The sequence below is a fragment of the Apodemus sylvaticus genome, chromosome 3 (genome assembly GCF_947179515.1).
Source record: "Apodemus sylvaticus chromosome 3, mApoSyl1.1, whole genome shotgun sequence".
NCBI lineage: Eukaryota > Metazoa > Chordata > Mammalia > Rodentia > Muridae > Apodemus > Apodemus sylvaticus.
In genome coordinates, this window is record NC_067474.1 from 67,001,899 (window position 1) to 67,021,030 (window position 19,132).

Here is a 19,132-nt window from a genome sequence, read left to right on the forward strand (position 1 = left end):
TCCCTAGACGCTTCATGGTGGAAGGAGGGCACTGATTCCTGGAAGTTGTCATCCATCAGGGTTCCAGATGCATTCGGAAGCCCAAATACATACACACCCACACTCTAAATAAATAAATAAATAAATAAATAAATAAATAAATAAATAAATAATAAACAAATAAAGGTAATTTTTACATTTAAAAAGGACACACTTAAAACATTTTATAGGAAAACATACTTTTAAAAAGGAAGCCTTTAAAATTTGAGAAGAGCTTCCTTTGAAGTACTTATGATATATTTTAAAAAGTATTTTTTTATTCCAAGAAACTCATTGACAAAATATTTTTATTCATAAATATTTCCAGGTGTCAAATTAGATTTTGTTATCTGGTACACCGTGGGAACATGTATGATGGAGGTAAGAATGTAAGAGTAATTAGGAAAAAAATTAATATAACAATTTCCATAGGCAAAACAAATCAATCCTCCCTCCCACTTTCATAAGGATTTCTTTTGGCTCATAGTTTTAAGGTACAGTCCTCCATGAAGGGATGGGGAGGTTGCAGGTTTCTTGAGCTAGCTGGTCACATTGCCTGGGCCCCCCACAATCAGGAAGCAGAGAGTGATGGATGTTGGCACTCCGTTCACTCTCCTTTTTATTCAGTCTGGGACCCCAGCCAGTGAAGTGTTGCTGCTTGCAGTTAAGGAGGGCTTGCTCATTTCACAGACAGGGCTAGAAACTTGATTGATTTTAAATCCCACCAAGTTGACACTTTGTATCAACCATCACAGGAAAGAAGTGTATCTTCTGGCACAGCAAACATGCTAATATTGACTTCTGTCTTCCTTTTCTTATTCCTTCTCTGTCCTGAGTTACCACTACATCACGTTTTTTCCATTATGGTAAATTGCATGTGACATAAACCTACTGCCTTAACCATCTACAGTGCACAGTTGGGAAGGCGAGGCAGTGGCTTCGGGTCATCAGCACCACCTCCTTTCATTTGTCCAACCGGAACTCCATGCCTATTACAAGCCCCACCCTGCATTTATTTTCTGTCATGGTGACTGTTCTGACAGTGTCCCGTGTATACGTGGACTTGGGTGATCTTTGCCCTTTATGACTGACTCGCTTTACTTTGCGCATTGCCCTGTTTTCTCCTGTATCTAGCGGATGTTAGAATTCCTAGTCCTGTGGAGATGGGGACCACAGTGCAAACAAGAATGGGAAAGACTGGGGTACATTCCGCGGTGGGCCTTCTCTGAGCGGCTGCAACATGCACGCTTACCCCTCTTGCTGTGTTTAAACTGTACTCTAATTCTTGTCTTAACACCACCCCCTTGCCCTTTACTAGAATGTAGGTGATTTTAAAGCCTGGGTCTTTCTCTACCTTGGAATTTGGTTATTATATAGGCTTAATAAACATATTATTAAATAAATTGTTTCCCTATTCATTAGATTGTCCCCTTCCTTTTCCGTTTAGTATTCACAACCTTGACTCTATTTCTCCTACTTTCTCACCTCACAACCCCCAATACTGCCCTACCAACAGTATACTTAGGTTAGTAACAGCTTTAATCCTAAGGGCTGATATTTTGGTCCATGCCACCTTATCAAAATCACTTACAGTTAGCTAAGAAGTCAATTTTAAAAATTGAGATATTTTGCCCCTTTAAACAAAAGTTTACAGTCAATAGTTTGTAGAGAACATATCTATGTTATCTGATCTTGCAGTAAAAAACCCAAGTGAAACAATAAATGAAATTCAGAGTTTATATTGGTATATGCTTGGCCCAGGGAGTGGCACTATTAGGAGGTGTGGTCTTGTTGGAGTAGGTGTGCCACTGTGGGTGTGGGCTTTAAGATCCTAGTTCTAGCTGCCTGGAAGCCAGTATTCTCCTAGCAGCCTTCAGATGAAGATGTAGCACTCTCAGCTCCTCCTGCACCATGCCTGCCTGGATGCTGCCATGCTCCCACCTTGATGATAAAAGGACTGAACCTCTGAACCTGTAAGCCAGCCCCAATTCAATGTTGTCCTTATAAGAGTTGCCCTGGTCATGGTGTCAGTTCATAGCAATAAAACCGTACTGAGACAGAGTTATACAGTAACACTGGAAGAACATAAACTTACCAATGTGGGCAGGTAGAGTTATGGAGCGAAGGAATTAGCAATCTCTAGACTTGTCAGAACGATGATACCCTTTTAAGTCCAAATTCAGGAGAGAGCGTCCCCAGAAGGTCTTTCACTCTTGAACTTACCTGAGAAGCTGAAATACATTTCTGAGGTCTCAAACAGAATCTGCTCTTGGCTCTCTGGTAATGAATGAACAGTTACAGCCTTCGGTTACAATTAGTTTTTGATTCAGGAGCATTTCCCAGGGGTGATCTGTGAATGCTCTTAGCGAGGTTGGTGAGGCAGACCTGGGAGCTGGAGCTCAACTGAAGGGATTGTGCTCCTGTGGGAGATAGCTGGGAACACAGCATGTTAGAATGTAACACAGCCAGATGTAACAAATGCCACATTTTTTAAATTAGAGGGTTGAGTGGGTGTCCACACACACACACACACACACACACACACACCACTCACATATACATACAAATCCATTTATATTTATGACATTCTCCCCTCCTCCACCTTAAGCCTGACCTCATGTGAACAATGAGTCAGGCTTTACTGAAATCATTGGAAAGACCATTAGTTCTGTATTTCCCTTCAGTGAGTGACCAGCGCTGTGCCTCCCTCTGAGTCTGGAAACCGTGGAACTCACACGGCCAATTATGCAATACTAGACTATTGGGAAGCATTTCCGGCTGGCTCAGCTGGTGATCTGATTTTACCCTGCAGCATCAAGATTGATAGGCCTTATAATTTTATCCTGGTTAGTGTAGATGGTGTTCTTATGTAACTCGAAAAAAAAAAATCAAACCTCCCTGTTTCTGAAAACAAAAACCCTGCACCCTTTTAGAGAGCTTTTACCTCATGATGTCTCAAGGTAGTGAGATCCGTGCCCTGAGCTTTGGCTAGGGTAAAAAAAAGAGTTTCCTCATTTCTGAATTTCCTGTAATTTAATTCCACTGAATGCTGTGTGCTGGTTTATGAGGAAGACTGAAAAGAACAGAGCAGTAAAGCTTCCCTCTAAATCACATTTTCCCCCTGGTTTGGGAGACTGAACTCAGCACTGCACTGGCTTGAGCCTCACTCTGCCCTCCTAAATCCCTGCATCCAGGAGGCTTCTCTGGGTACCAGGGGGGAGGAGAAAGAGACTTACTCTTCAAAGGTACTGAATATCAATTTAGGAGCCCTCAGTTTCTCTCCTGCTAATGAAAGAGTGTAATTTTACAGCATCACATTCATATGCATACATAATTAGTGTGTTTATGAAATACCCTGCAGAACCTCAGAAGGCCTGGTTCCACTACTTAAAGGGAGGAGCACAATGGAGTGTGCTCAGACTGGGCTATTCATCTATCATCCATGGCAGTGAAACAAACAAACAAACAAACAGCCAAACAACCAAACACACCACGGTTGGTTCTATGAAGCGCTGACGAGGCCAGCCACAGATCCAACTACTTCTACATTCCAATGATAAAATAAGCTCGAGCTACTACATGGAACAACTGTGCTAGCCAGAGATTTTTATAATCTGAGAGAAAAGCTCCCATCTTGACTTGCTAAGAGAGACAACTCCTCTTTCCTTGATTATAAAGAAGGAAGACAGATGGCTTCTTGTTTAAGACTGTAATTTCAGCATCCTCCCTCAGTTAAAAACAAGATGTCCTTTTCTGGCTTTGAGGGAAAATCTCAAGGGAGGGATTTTTATTCCTGGCTGTATTGAATAATTCAACACACACCCCAGAGAGCACAGGGAGATATACAAAGAAGAAAATACTTCCCCTTGTTCTCAGGGAGTTTACAATCTTACCGAGGAGTTTATGAACAGAATTGGGACGCACAGCAATGCATGCTTCATTTCTTCATTTCTAGCGAATGACCCAATGGTTACCCAGAGGGAAGTCACTTCGAAGTCACTCATCCTGTGCCCAGGAAAGAAGAGTCAAACGGCAGAAGACTCAAGGCTCTCCAGTAGCTGCTGAGTGCGTATTCACTGACCTATCTGCTGCTTACCCACATTATTTAATCTTACCAACACTCTGCAGCCATCCTGCTATCAGGACTGCACAGAGGAAGATGAGGTTCGGAGGAACAAGGCATCCTTACCCGCAGACCCAGGAAATGGTAATGCAGAACACCAACTAGGGACTTCTCTTTAGTCTTTTTGTCTTTTTTGGTCTCCATTCCATTCCCCTCCTACCGACTGCATTCCCTAACCCCAGCCCCATGTGTAGATTTCTCCTTTTCATCCACATATAATCACCTTCCCCTTTGAGTTTGAGTCACCTTGAAATCTGTCAGCATTTCTGGGAGTTTCACTCTGGTGTCTTTGCAAAGAAACCTTTCGCTTCCAGTCTTTGTGACACGTTGACAATATGAAATCAGACCAGAAGGTTTATGAGTGTTAGGTACAGGCACGTTTCCGTGACAGTTAACCATGACCTTGTTTATTCTCGCCATTTTTAAACTGTTCTCACTTCACACTATTTCTAAAGACTTTCTGGCATAGGAAATTTCTTAAAGGTTGTGCATGTCTAACTTGTTGCTACCCCACCGCATATTAATACAGTTTTTTTTTTTTAAATAGGAGAGTAGCAACTTTGCCTTTTATTGCCTGTTTAATTTTAGTGCCAATAAATTTCTGGACTGTAATATAGTGACTGTCTTGGTAAATGTTTTAAATATGAATTGATGCGTGTTTATCTGTGTGCTCACGCTACCTTGTGTTAGAAAGTTTAGTGAAGATCCAACATGGCTTTGACTTGGGGCCTGGAGTCCTAACCTCCCCTCGCATTTCTGGCTCTTTTGCTACAATTTCCAGTTGGGTGCTCTCACTTGTCGGCCTCCTTCAAGGCTTAGTGTCCACGTCAACAAAATGGGAACAGGTGCAACAGATTATTTTTTTCCCCCTCTTCCATCACCCATTCCTTCTCCGTGGGAGGTTTTGCATGTACTCTCTTCTGGGTAACGCAAGCAGTCGCCAGAGCCCTAAAAAGCTTCGGGTCAGTGACCTCGGTCGCGTGCCCACCCGGGAGAAGGAGCGACCCTCGGTGACCTCCCCGTGCCTCGCGCGTCCGGAAACGAGTCGGCAGCATTTCGTCTGCGAGCCCGCGGGGTCCACGGGAGCTTCGGCCTCAGACGCCCTCTTCGCCCCGAGGCAGAGCTCGGCCTCGGTGCCACCGCGAAATGGGCCCGGCGCCGCGCAGGCTCCGGCGCGCGCCCAAGGGCCCGGCCTCGTTCTGGCTGCTGTCGCCCCGCCGTCCGCGCGGCGCGGCGCTGCACTGGGGGCGGGGAGTCTGATGGGAGACGCGCGCGGCGCCGAGGAGGAGGCGGCTGCAGCCCGGGAGAGGGAGCGGGAGAGGGACTGGGCGCGGGTGGTGGGAGGCGGGGGCCAGGGGGAGGTGCCGCCGCCGCCGCCCGCCCCTTTCCGCTGGGGAGCAGCTGCAGCAGCAGGAGCGGAGCCGGAGCCGCGCAGCCGCCACCGCCGCCACCGCTGCCGCCGCCGCCGGGGGATGTGGCCGGCGCCTGCCCCGAACCGCGCCGCCTCCTGAGTTCTTGCTGCCGCCGCCGCCGCTGCCGTCGCCGCCGAGTCCTGCGGGGCCAGGCCGCGCCCTCCCCGGGCGCCAGCCGGCTCGCATGCCGAGGGGCTCCGGGGCGTAGCTGCGCGCCCGGCGCCGCCTCCGGGCTCCTCCGGCCCCGCCATGGGCTGCTGCAGCTCCGCCTCCGCCGCGCAGGTGAGGGGCTCCCGCCTCCCGGCCGCCCGCCCGGATGCCACCCCGCGCTGTGAGCGCCCGCGGAGCCGTGCCCTCCGCGCCCCTGCGGTGCCCTGCGCCCCTCTGGTCCCCGCCGATCCCTGCGCTCCGTGCCTGGCCCCCAGTGCCCGCTGCGTTCCCTCCCCCGCTTTCGCACCTGAGCGGCCCGTCCCGCCTGTCTGCAGGTAGAGGTGCCCCGGGCGCCCGATCTGCCGGGGAAGGCTTACCCTTCCCTCGCCTTGGGGCCCGTCTGCCTGCTCCCCACCTCCGCCGAGCCCCCCGTCTGCCACCCACAGACTGTTTTCCGTGTCCCCAGAAGGTGCACCCCAGATTGGGCTCTTCACCTCTCTTCCACCTTATTCCAGTTTGGGCTCCATTTAATAAGCTGCCCATTTCCCCCCGGCCTGCGGTCCCCTTGGCCGGGATCAGATGCCTCAGTGGGTCCCCGTTGCCCTTCCAGGGCCCATTTCACAGATCCCACCCGCTCGTTACCCATCCCATCCCCCCTCTGTGCCTTGACCCCGGGCACCGCGGCTTCTCGGCGCACCGAGGCCCCTGCGGGAGCGCGGAGACTGGGCTGGGAAGGAGATTGGGCACCTGGTGGGTGACGGGAGCGTTACGGAAACTCCCTCTTTGTTGCCAGTGTAACAGGAGGAAGAGGTGCCGAATTTAGTTTTTCTGTGGGCACTGGCTGGATGTTGTCGCTGAGGGCTGAGATGCAGAGATTTCTCTCAGCTGCCACCCTGCCCCCATCCAAATTTCGCCAGCCGCCTTCTTTTTCCGATCAGAGCCTTTAACCTGGGTGGAAATGTTTGGACAACTGTGTAAGGATCAGATGTAATAGAACTTGACTGCTGGCCACTAATAACTGAGAGGACCTGTTTGTAAATTACCTAATTTAGTGGATTAGTGAGTGTATTTACAAATACGATAAAAAGCAATCAGGAATACTGCATCAAACTGTCTGGTGGTGGTGTATGAAAAATAGGCTCTGACAACGCCTGGGATGTTTCTCCACAGTTTCATTAGCGTAGAATTTAACAGTAGTCTGTGATTTGTTTGTGTGGTGGTGGTGGTGGGGAGAAGTATGTGCTTGCTTCTAGAAATAAAGACTGGTTGGTTCTTGGCAAAGAAAAAAAATGCTAGTTTTGGGGGAAAATTCCTCTAGCGATGTAGCATCTGTGACACAGAAGTGTTTGGTGCTAAGTGACTATATATAACTCAGTTTTAAATAACCTGCATACTTGTTCTGAAAAATCTGAGATCTGTCACAGAAAAAACTAGAACTGGAGACAAGTGGAAGATGTTTATGGCTTATTAGACATTGATCCTGTTTGTCCAGTACTTAGGCTGACTGGTTTAGTTAGCTAAACCTTGTTCAGTTAGGATAGCAAAGAAAAACCATGCGGCTGCTGTTAAGGAAGGCTGGATCAGGGCTTTCATATTAGCGTGTAGAGGTGTAGAAAAACATACCTTTCAACTGGTTGGGGATTTAGGCAGGGGGTGGCCATCTATTAATAGTTGGGCATTGCTCGTCTGATAGTTGTTTATGTAGAGTTTTCAGCAAAAAGAGTCTTTCACTTTACCCTTCTTTTCAGAATTGGGTTACTGTGCATGCTCATTTGGTGGTGAAACGCCTTTAAGACAGCAAAGTATTGATAGTGTATGGATGGCTTGTTCAGTGCATGAAAGATCGTGCTAGTGCGGAGGGATGGGCTCTGCACCAAAAGGCCACTGTAGATGCGCAGGGGTCGTGGGGTTGTCTGCCTCCACACTGTGGTGTTACAGAATGCTTCCTCTCCCCTTCCCCCTTCTCACAGCCACTGTTTCCTGCATGTTCTACAGACAAGATTCCTGTCATGCACCTGGGGGTGTGCTTCCGCCCCCTCCCCTGTGGATTTCTGTAACCAATCAGCAGTTGTCAACATGCTTTGAGTTCAGCGTTAGGGACTTGAAGTGTTCAGTGGAGCATTGAGGCAGGTTTTTATGTTCAGGGGCTCGCCATCATTTTTTTTTTCTTCCTATTTTAGATATTTTTTCTTCCCCATCATTTTCATTTCTAAAGTGTTCTCAGTCCCCTGACGTTTCTAACACTCAGCTCTGAAGCATCAAGCATCTAGAATGCTCTTGTGTTTATGTGTGTTGTGTTGAAATAAAATAGGGGTACAACCTTAAATGTTCTCTAGATGCAAAGCTGCGCATTCCTGAGCTGATCTTAGAGGTCATGAGTGTATTTTCAGGCAGAATATGTTTGGTTCTGCTTTCTACTGAGCTGTGAGTTTCTTGAGTGTAGAATCTGCTTCCCTCCCCCGTCTTATCTTTCCATTTATGCAGTGCCTCACTGTAAGCTACAGAGCTGCTCAGCTGCAGTTGTTGAATGGACTGCATACGTAAGTTTGAACACGTGGCTAGCAAGTCACTGATTGCGAAAACCCAACCCTGATCAGTGTAATGCAGTTTCCATGGTTTGATCATCTAATTCCACCAGACTATCCTCTCCTGAACTCAAACCCCAACTTTGTGAAGTTAACATTTCCCGTGGGAGCCCACATTTATTCCTCTTCTGTCCATAGCACCCCTGGATTGTAAGATGGAGCACCGCTCCTCCTTCTCGCCTGACATTTCGCTCAGTGTGTGCATTTGCTTTAGTCGGTGCAGTGACTGTAGCATCTTAAAAGACTCCGCGTGCAAGCTCTGATGATACCCTGAATAGCCAGTCAAAATACGGGACTCAGAGGTATCACCAGGAACTTTGAAGCTAGATTTTATCAGTGTGTGTAAAGTACACTTTATTTTTGTGCACGAGCTGGGTGTCGAAGTATCGTTTCTTCCCCTCCTAGTCTTTTACTGCGTTGCAGATGCTCATAAATTAGTTTATGGTCTTCTGGACTTTGATCCTTTGTAGTCTAGATACTATTTTTTTCCCTTGGCCATAACTGGGTATCGTGATTTCCCATCAAAATAATTATTCCACTTTGAGAATTAAAATTAAATTAAAAATAAAATAATTATTGAAATATATTCTATGAGGCATTTCACTGCCAAGGAAGCAAATTATTTGCAAAATAATCTGTACAGTATTAGACATGTTTAGGGAACGTGTCTGGTAACACCGGTGCTTATAGAACTCATAGGGTAATTTTTCTCTGGCTTATGTAATAGCCATTACACATTGATGGAAATTGCTCAAAACAAGCCCAATACATGATACTCTTTGCCCAAAAGTCTGCTCGAAGGGAGCGTCAAAGTCTGGAGTTTCTGTTTACAGCATTATCCTCCATAAGAGTGTTAAAATTTCTCCCCATCTGTCCATAATTAGTTTCTTCTGCTATAACCTGCTATACATAATTTCTGTTCTTGTAATGTTAAACTTCAAAGTTCCCTTGTAAATCTTCAGATTTATTAAATGTACTTTCCCATTGACAAACCTGTGTAAATGAAGGGAGTTTGTGAAAGATTACTTAGCAAATTGCTCTGTGTCTTTGTCCTTAATGGCTAGATCATTATTTCTCACAGCAGTGCTTTAGAGGCAAGGAGATTTCTCAAGTCTTTGAGATTCTGCGTCCTCCTTCTAACCTCAGAATTGGACCAAGCTAGAGAGACAGAAAGGGAGGGGGTGGGGGGAGTAGAGGGGAGAGAGAGAGAGAGAGAGAGAGAGAGAGAGAGAGAGAGAGAGAGAGAGAGAGAGAGAGAGAGACATTCGCACAGACTTTCCAGTTGAGACTACCTGTTGTGGACCTCAGTTTAGAAAACTCTTGGTAACTGTCATGTCCTAAGCCCTTGAAACTGAGGGTGACATCTTTAACTGCCATTCCTTAATTGCTTAGCCATGCTGCCTTAAAAACAATCGGGAGTATTTACTCAGTACTATTTGACTGTCTTATAATACTTTTCTAATGCTGTATTCTCACCTGCTTTGTAGAATTTAAAGTCAGGTGATAGAAAAGAAATTGAAGGATTAGTGGAATCACTGACAGAGACTAAATTGTTCATGATCTGGGAAGTAAACTTCATTTAGAAGCATAAACAATCATGCCAGAAATATGTAAGACAAGCTGTGTCGGTGGTCAGGCCTATAATCTAAGCACTCAGAAGGCTGGAGGTTTGCTACAAATTCAGTGGCAGTGAAAATATCCAGGCCAGTCTGGGCTACATAGCAAACTCTTGCCTCTAGCAAACAGACTCCCAGTTTGTTAAAAGTTAATGTCAGAATTGTCTGGGAAATAATATTGAGGTAGTATGTTATTATTTTCAGAGTCATTTTTTTGTTCTTGTGTCCGTAGTAATTCAGATTGTTTTACCTTCCATGTTACAACTGAAGAAATGGAGACTTGGAGATTCAGAAAGTGGCTATAGTAACAGAGATGCCCATTCACTGGTTAAAACTTCTGCCAGCATTTTCTGCATCTGCCTTGTGTGCTTTTTCAGTGTTCACACACATAGTTGCTAAATCTGAAGTTGCTATGCACTTTCTTTTCTTCTTTTTTTAATCTGCAAGAAAAGGTCAACTTTGTATCAAAGAATTTCCAAGTTATGTACCACTTTGATCCACCTGCAGTTCGGAAGTGGGGAGGGCCATTGTGTGCTCAGGCCTTATCCAGCGGGAGGGAATCGGTGCAGACTTAACAAGGCCTGGTCATACTTTCTGATGTGTTAGCATTGTAATTTAAAAATGCTACGGACAAGGGAAGAGTATTGCCTATACACACTTTGCTACTGGTTTGGTCCCCTTCCCCATTGCCCCATGCTCTCTCCTCATTAGAGTATCAAGGAAGAAGGAACTCTTTGGGTTTGTAGGTTCGGGCTGCGTTTCATAGACTGCAAGAGATGCAAGACATAAAGCAGCATCACTCTCTTCTTACTCTGTTGATCCAAACTGCAACTCAGAAACATGAAGTAGTCAGGCCAGAGAACTATGTTGTGAGGTTGTTGGCTCTTTATATCTTAATTATTCTCAACTTTGACTACACATTAGAACTTGTCAATGCCTGGGGCTCACTCCTGGAGATTCAGGTTTAACTGGTTCAGTGGTGCTGCCTGGGCATCAACATTTTGAAGAGACCCAGTGGTGATTGAGAGAATCACCTTTGTCTAGGCAGTTTCATCCCCAGTGGTTTCAATTACAGCCTGTGAGGATAGTTCCCAGACTGAATCACCTCGTTGAAACAAGCCTCTTCTGACCTGTTACTAGCAACAGATTGACTGGAACATTGTGCAGATACTCAGCTCGCATATTTAACACTCGAGTTGGACTCCAGATTTGTCCGCATCCCATGAGTCACGGAATGACAACAGTAGTTGTGGGGATATGAAGCCTTAGTCACGAAGAGACCGTCTTCTGTTCTTCCAGGCCCATCACTCTATCTTGCCCGGGCTCACTGCCACCCTCCTAGCTAAGCGCCATCTCCGGGCAGTACCTTGTGACCTTTTGGGCTGCCATCTCCTCTTTCTCCATATTGTGGCCTTAATCATCTTTGAACAGTTTGAGCTGATTGGCTGTGATCCTCTCCGACTTAAAATCATTTAGTGGTTCTGATTACTCTGGGGACGAAGACTAGATTCTCCTGGCATCAACAAGATGGACGGGTGCCCTCTGTGCCTACTTTCTAGCCTCCCTCCCCTCAGTGTCTCAGACTCAGGATTCATCAGGAGGTCCTAATGCCTTACTCTCACAGCCTTTCCACCTATGCTCACTTGTGGAGAAGGCTTCTTGCTCCTCTCTCTCTGTGGCCTTTGACTGGTTATCTTCAGTTGCATCCTAAAATTCACTTTTTAGAAGACTTTTCTGATCCTTCAGTGCAGGCCATGTCTCCTCATTAAACTCTCCATTGCCTTGGATTTTTCCCTTTGACCATGTAATAGCAGTAAGCACATAATTATAGTCACTATTGATGTCTAGATTGTGCGTCTGCCTACCTTAGCCTATGGATACAGTCTGACCTGCTAACCTGTTTTTATATGGCTTGCAAGCAGAGTACGACGGTAACATTTTTTGATGAGGTGATCAAGACAAACCGGGTGAGGTGAATAAAAAGAGAAGAATATTGCTTCATGAGAAGTGTATAAAATTTGGATGTCCTTCTTCCAAAGTAAGATTTTGTTGTGACCCAGCTGGACCTCCTGTCTGCAGCTGCTTCACTGTGCTCAGTGGAGAGGACAGTGGTTCTCAGAGAGCTGCACATAGGACCAGTGTCAGTTAACTCTGGGTCCTTCACATGGAACGCTGCTGACTCTCCTCCGTCCTGGGCCGATGGAAAGATGATCGTTTCTGCCTGTGTGTCCCTGCTGGGCACTGCTGGGCTGACACTGATGCACAGAGGTTCTTGGACGTTTGTGAACAATGTGCATATGCATTCTTCCTACCAGTGGGTGGAGATAAATTACTTTACCAGCTCCACTCTTTAAATTTCAATACGGACTCTTCTTAAGAAAAATTCTTTAGAGGAAGTCCCAACACATTTCAACTGTTTCACTGGACAGGCTGTGGTAAATCCTGTGGTTCATGGCTGGCTTAAAACATAATGTCTTCCCTTTTGCTACTTTTTGTTTCTTTATTTAAAGTAGAGGATGTAAAGGTGTAAATGCGAGGTGAGGCCAGTGGACAGTGTCCAGTGTCTGCCTTTGTGCTTGACACGGTCCTCGATCGCTGGGAAAGGCTGGTGGTGTGAGCCAGCCACGGCCAGGTCAGTCCTCACTCGCTGGGAAAGGCTGGTGGTGTGAGCCAGTCACAGCACCAGCTTCTCTCCACACTTTTCACTTGGGCTTTAGGAGTTGAACTCCGCTTTTGATGCTGACAAGGCAGGCGCGTTACAGGCGAGCCCATCTCCCCATCTCATCTTATTTTCAAGGTTGCCAGCTCTATAATGAATGCAAAGCACATGTTATTCCTCTGTACATTTGTATAATGTCAAGGAAAGAAAATAGCATGAAGACAGAAAAATTGAAAAGAGCAGTAACCTTCAGGACAGACTCTTAAGTAACAGATGGGATTGCTTGCTTTATTTGTGGTACTGTGGTAACATGAGCAAGTTTCCTCATTGTAAGTCACTTAGAGTAATGTAGCCATAAGAAGTAAATAACAAATCACCCTTAAATCCAAATGCTGGAAACATTAAACAAAATGTATTCTTTCCTGTTCAGTCCGGAGAGGGGGTTGGTTCTCAGTGTGTTCAGTGGCTCCATGATGACTCCTAAAAGCAAGTAGTGAGGATGTATCTCTTTCCTTGTTTCTGTTCTGTCTCTTTGTCCCACTGGTAGTTCAGGCTGGCTTCAGACTCACACGTCTCCCTCAGCCTTCTGAGTCCTGGATTGCTGGTATGAGCAGCCACACCCTGCTTTCCCTTCTGTTGTCTTAGGGAAGGAAAGGGGTTAGGGGTTTTAGGTTAGCCCCATTTCCTGATCTGGAGATGGCTGTGTCTTTCCAGAAGGACTTTTTCTGACAATCTCCACTGGCTTTTCTTGGTGGGAATTAGGGAAGGTTATAGTTCCTATTTCTATATAGTGTCTAGTAGGGTGAAAAAAAAAAAAAAAGACACAGTAGTTGGTCCAGTCTGCAGCACACATGTCCCAGGATAGCTATGAATGGAGCACACACAAAATCATGAACTTACAGAATGCACTGTAAGATTTGTGTGTGTGTTTGATAATTGTGCAGTTCTCCAGTGTGAACTCTATAGATGGCAACAACATGTTGCAATGTCAGAAGGTTGGATATACCTGGTGGACTAACCAGAATTTCCCTTTAAGTCAGGTAGGGGCAAAGTCCCACCAGTAGGATGGACAGCTGTAAGTGGGAGGGCCCATTGTGGAGGGATGACTGGGTAAGGAGAGGAGCCTTAGGAACCCTAGGAAAGTAGCAGCTAGTAGCTCTGCTGGTCTCTTCTCTCTGTGAAATCCTTCTCATAGTGTAGTTCCAACAGACACCTCGTACAATCCCCTTCTTACCTCATCTTTGGCAGCCAGGGCTGTAGCCACTACTGAAGCCCCTTCCTTTCTCCTTTACCACGCCTGCTGCCCCTTTCTCAGCTGACAGAAGGACAGCTTCAGTCAAGAACTCCTGAGGTTGGAGTATGGTTACATAGTTGATTCCGGTTCCTCGGAGAATGGTCCCAGGAGGGCCTGAAGGTTGGAAGAGCTTCTTCCATTCCCACCCTCTCACCCTTCCGTCCCTACCCATCAGAATTCTTTCATCTGCTGCTGCACTCTAGCTTCTGTCCGATTAGGAGTCATTTTTCCTCTTTAACACTCCTGAAACTTAATTTTCCGTCTGTTTCTTTCTACTTCTCCCTGATAAACTTTAGAGCTGTGGTATTGAGCAGAAAGTAAGATTAGAGCCAGAAAGCAGAGTACCTCTTAGTATTTTATTTACCTGCCTAATTTCAGGGTTTTTTTTTCCTTCTTATCGGACCAGTGAGTATGAAGATTTATATTATTTAGAATATCCCTACAATAGAAAGTGGTCTCTCTGCACACCAAATATAGCTCTGTAATAAGTAAAATTTTGGAAATGGAAGTAAACAGCTAATGTGTAAAAATGTTCAATTTTGTTACGACTCAGGCTTTAGGAGGGGGGGCACCCCTTTATGCCAGTGACCTTGATATGAGTTAACAGAATAATATTAATTGCCTCTGTGGTTTTGACTCAAATAGACTTTATTGATTTGCTGAATAAATTGGAGTACCCCCTTGGGGTACTGCTTGACAACCCATACTAAAAGCCATTTCAGAAAGTCTTTGACCTCCCCTAGTAATCCACAGTAGTCGGGTGGCATGCAGAGGTGCTTTAGCGTTGGCGTTGGTCGCTTATTTATTTACTGTGGGTGAGTGTATGCATGTGGAGGTCAGAGACGAGCTATGGAGTCAGTCCTCCCTACCATGTGGCCTCCTCAGATTGAAGTCGGGTTGTCAGGCTTGGTGGCAGGTGCCTTAATCTGTTGAGCTATCGCATGGGTCCTATTGTGTTATTTATAATAGCAAAGGAGTTCAGGTTTAACTGTTATATTTCTGATAAAAAAACCTTTTCTTCCTTTTTAAAATATACAGTCCATTTGCATTTGGTATCTTGGACTTGGCCACTGCCCACTAAATCCTCCCTTAGTGGGTAAGTGGTGGCTGGCCTGCTTCCAAGGTTTTCATCCCTCCGCCGGGAGCCTGTGAGAACCAGAGCAGTGAGCACCATTATAAACCGGAAGGAGCATGGGGGCTGCCAGACTGCAGGCTTGGATTTCAGTCCCAAGACCGGGTCACTCTTTGGGCTGACTTCTTAGGTTATTGGTACGCTGGTCTCACCAGAAGAAGATGGAAACAAGAGTAACTTCATGGACTTATGTCAAACTATACAAATGATTAAAAAAAATCTCAGAAGTTTCCATAGTAACGTAAACTGAAAAGCCTCCTGTCCCCCATCCTCCCATTAAAAAGGCAGTCTCTGATTTGAGACGTTGGAATATGGACTCTGGATCCAGTAATATTCCATAATATTGGGGGATGAGTGCTAAGAGTAATAGACAGATTCCAGGTTGGCACTGAGGAGCTGAGGGGGTGAGGAAGCAGGGGTGAGCAGTTGGCTTCCTGAACGTGACTTTTCACCTGGCCTGGATTGAGAGGTGAGAGAAGGGAGAAGGAAGAAAGAACAGGAGTGGAAAGGAGGCTTGGGCCAGAGCGGGCGGAGAGAGCCGTGACTTCCTGCACGTCAGTATGGTGAGAGACGGCAAGGGAGGGTGCTCATGTGGGAATGGATGGGAAATGCCTCCACAGGGTATTTACAGAAGACCTGCATATGGGGGAGAAATGCAAGGCAGAGGCTGCAGAGGAAACTGAAGAGACCTTGTGGAGCTGGAGAAGGGCTTCCCTGCCTGAATAGGGACTTGAGAAGTGATAGGGCCTGTTTTGATTGGCGGTCAGAACGCCTGTGGACTGGCGTGAAGTAGTTGTGATTGATAGGTTGGGACTTGATGGGGCTAGTAAGTGGGGTAAGGAAGGACAGTTGAGTTTTGTTGGGGCTCAGTTGAAGTGGTACTGTTCTTGGCGCCTCTGGCTAGTGCATCTAGTTAACTGATGGTTTTGGAACAGCTTTACACCATGAGCAGGGAGGAGCTTCAAGTCTGGGTGGTTCCCAAGGGGCTGGGGAAGGCACTAACAGAGGAAAGGTTTGTTTTGGAAACTGTTTTGGGAGATAAAGATCTCGTGGGAGAAGGCACAGAGCCTGGGGCAGCTCGCGCTCTCTCTCTCTCTCTCTCTCTCTCTCTCTCTCTCTCTCTCTCTCTCTCTCTTTTTGCACAAAGGGAACTGGACAATAGCTTGCTTACCTCTTGATGGATCCAAGATCGCAGTCTGGAAGCAAGGCACTATCTATCCCTCAAAGATCCACCTTCAGTGACTCACCCTCAGTGACCAGTCTCTGCCTAACAGGCGCCACAGCCTTTCAGAATAGCACTCCCCTATGGGGATCAGACATTCAGACTGCCAGTTATGTCTGTATGTTGACTGAAGGGCTTAGGTTACACATTTCCTATTTTCAATTGAAGGTGGGTAGCTGAGTTAGCTGCAGTTTATAGATGTAACAGGCTCGGGAAAGGTTGGGTAGCTACCCCAGTACCACCTGGTAGTATAAAACCAAGTTCTGAGAGCATTTCCTGTTCCTTCATCTTCTCTGTACTTTGTATCAAGAATTACTACTTAGGAGGTGGATGGCTGTACCTTAGATATGCCATTCTTGTTATGTGAGCTCAGAGATTAAGCGTGCTATTTATTCTTTTGAAAATGTGGGGGGAGGGCACTGAGAGCAGGTAAAGGGACCCTGTGAACAATATCCTGAAGCACACATGGTGTGAGGAGAGAAGCAGTGCCTGCAGATTGCCTTCTGGCCTCCATCAGGTGCTGTGGCATTGCTGCCCCTCCCTCCCCTCTCCCCCCTCCCCCCCGATAAATTTAAAATATATTACATATTAAATTTTAAAAAGTGTATGTTGGGTAATGTATAAAAACTTGGAGCAGTGTCAGTGTGAGTACCTTTTATAAAACTTGAGAGCCAGTGGCTGTATTTCCTCCTGGGACTTCCGTGTTTTCTTCTGAGAACTTAGGTCTGAGAAAGTTTATCACGGAAGTAGATTTGTTACTATGACTGTGGTCTTGTATTTCCCCCAGAACTCCCTGGTTCTTTCTAGCATCCCTGCTTATTTATTTATTTATTTTTTTTAGCTTACTGGATTTTTTTCTTTTTTTTCCTTTTTTTTAGCTTACTGGATTGTTTGTGTTTTGAGACAGTTGCCACTGGTCAATAAGATTTTATTAGGAAGTTTTGGAAACACTAGTTTAAGAAGGCACTTCATTTTTAAAGTGAGTGGAATTCCAGTTTGGTGGGACTTTAAACCTTTGTAAAATACAGTTTAATTTGAGAGTAAACCAGGAACAAGTGGAAACAATTATTTCTCTTTTGTTTCTAAGAATCAACAGAGCCTGAGACTCCCAGTGCTGCTACTTAGTGTTGGCTCTTGCCAGGTAGGGGTTGTTCATATTCTGTCTGGCTCACTTAGAGATACAGATTACTTCTGCAAGAACACCCTGAGCACCCCTAACGCAGGTGCTCCTGAAGTTTGGAGGCTTCGGAGGCTTTGGAGGCTTATGCAGTGTTCCTCCACGGAGGTGTTTGCAATCAGAAAAGCTGAGAACTCCTTACTACCTCAGCCTTCTCCTTGCCCCACCCTGAGGAGTCATAGTACATGTTAACATAGTAAAAGGACATTCCCTCCCCCACTTCCCTGGTCTGCACTGGTCTTATCTATACTGTAAATACTTTTCTGTTTACACCATCCATCCTGAATCTGTAGAGTTCACTTTGAAAAACCTGATGGAGATGTTGCTTTTCAGTTCCATGATCCTGAGTAACAACAAAGATGGATGTGGTAAAGCAATAAGGAAGTTGTTGGAGGGGCTGGGGTGATGGCTCAGTGGTTAAGGGCACTGCATAGTCTTACAGAGGACGTACATGGGCAGCTGACACCATCTGTATGTAACTCCAGCTCCAGGGGACCCAATGACCTTTCCTCCAAGGGCACTGTGTGCATGTGGTACACGGGCATACACGCAAGCAAAACACCTGTATATGTGAAATAAAAACATAAAAAAAATTTAAAAGAAGAAATTCGTTGGGTCAGATAAGAGCTTCCCTCCCCTAACACACAGATTTTTAAAGTCTGAGTACATTAGATGTGACGTCACTTAAGTTCTTCTCTCCTTCCTTTTCCTCCCCATACCTTTTCTCTGTTAAACTTAATTTTCCTTTTTTTTTTTTTTTTTTTTTGTTTTGTTTTTCAAAACAGGATCCTCTCTATATACGTTGGCCACCCTGGGCTCTGTAGACTGGACTGATCTTGAATTCAGATCCACCTGCTTCTCCCTCCCAAGTGCTGGGATTAAAGCCCTGTGCCACCATGCCAGACAAAACATTTTATTGTTTTAATTTTATATGTATAGATATCTTGCCTCATGTATGTCTATGTGCCACAGGCATGCCTGGTGCCCAGGGAACTCAGAAGAGGGTGCTGGATCTCCTCGGACTGGAATTACAGATGGTTATGTGGTTGCTGGGAATTGAGCCCAGGTCCTCTGGAAGAGCAGTCCATGCTCTTAAGCGCTGAGCCATCTCTCCAGCCCTCAGTTTTAACTTTTAAACGTGTGCGGGTGGCAGACCACTTTCAGGAGTCGTCCGGCTTGCATCCGTCCGGCAGGTGTCTTTAACCACCTGAACTCTCGCCAGCCTCTCCTGCTCACACTGGTCTTGAGTTGACAGTGCTCTTGTGTGTTGGGGTGACAGGCATGGGAAAGCATGGCCCTGCCTTCATTGTTCCTTCTTTGGGTGGTTTGAGGTTTCCAGCTGTGAGTTCGATGTATTTCATTGACCAAAATATCTTTGATGGAAAAATTAAAGAGAGGTGGGAGGGTTATGATTGAGAGCTTATAGTTTTAGAGCAGTGGTTATCAACCCATGAGTCTTGACCCCTTTGGGAGTTGCATATCATACTATATATCAGATATTTACATTATGATCCATAACTAAAAAAATTACAGTTATGAAGTAACAGTGGGTTAATTTTTATGTTTTGATGTTTTGGCACAAGGCTTCTCTGTGTAGTCTTGTCTGTTCTAGAATTCACACTGTAGACCAGGCTGGCCTTGAATTCAGCACCTAAAGGTGTGCACCACCATGTCTGGCTTCTATGAATAATTGTACGGTTGGGGATCACCACAACATGAGGAACTGTATTAAAGGTCACAGCAT

General features: G+C 45.8%; 1 protein-coding gene across 4 annotated transcripts in view; it reads left to right on the forward strand.

Moving 5' to 3' along the window:
* Window positions 1-1,878: 1,878 nt before the first annotated feature.
* Window positions 1,879-19,132, forward strand: part of Slc44a1 (solute carrier family 44 member 1) — a 193,842-nt gene continuing 176,588 nt past the window's right edge. For 2 of the 4 annotated variants that reach the window (XM_052176499.1, XM_052176498.1), the window contains exons 1-2: window positions 1,881-1,991; window positions 3,974-4,225. In XM_052176499.1, the coding sequence (XP_052032459.1) occupies window positions 3,977-4,225 (249 nt within the window). In that variant the 5' untranslated portion in view covers window positions 1,881-1,991; window positions 3,974-3,976. Of the gene's footprint in view, window positions 1,992-3,973; window positions 4,226-5,735; window positions 5,836-19,132 lie in introns of those variants that run through there. The other 2 variants (XM_052176497.1, XM_052176500.1) reach the window with 2 other exon arrangements.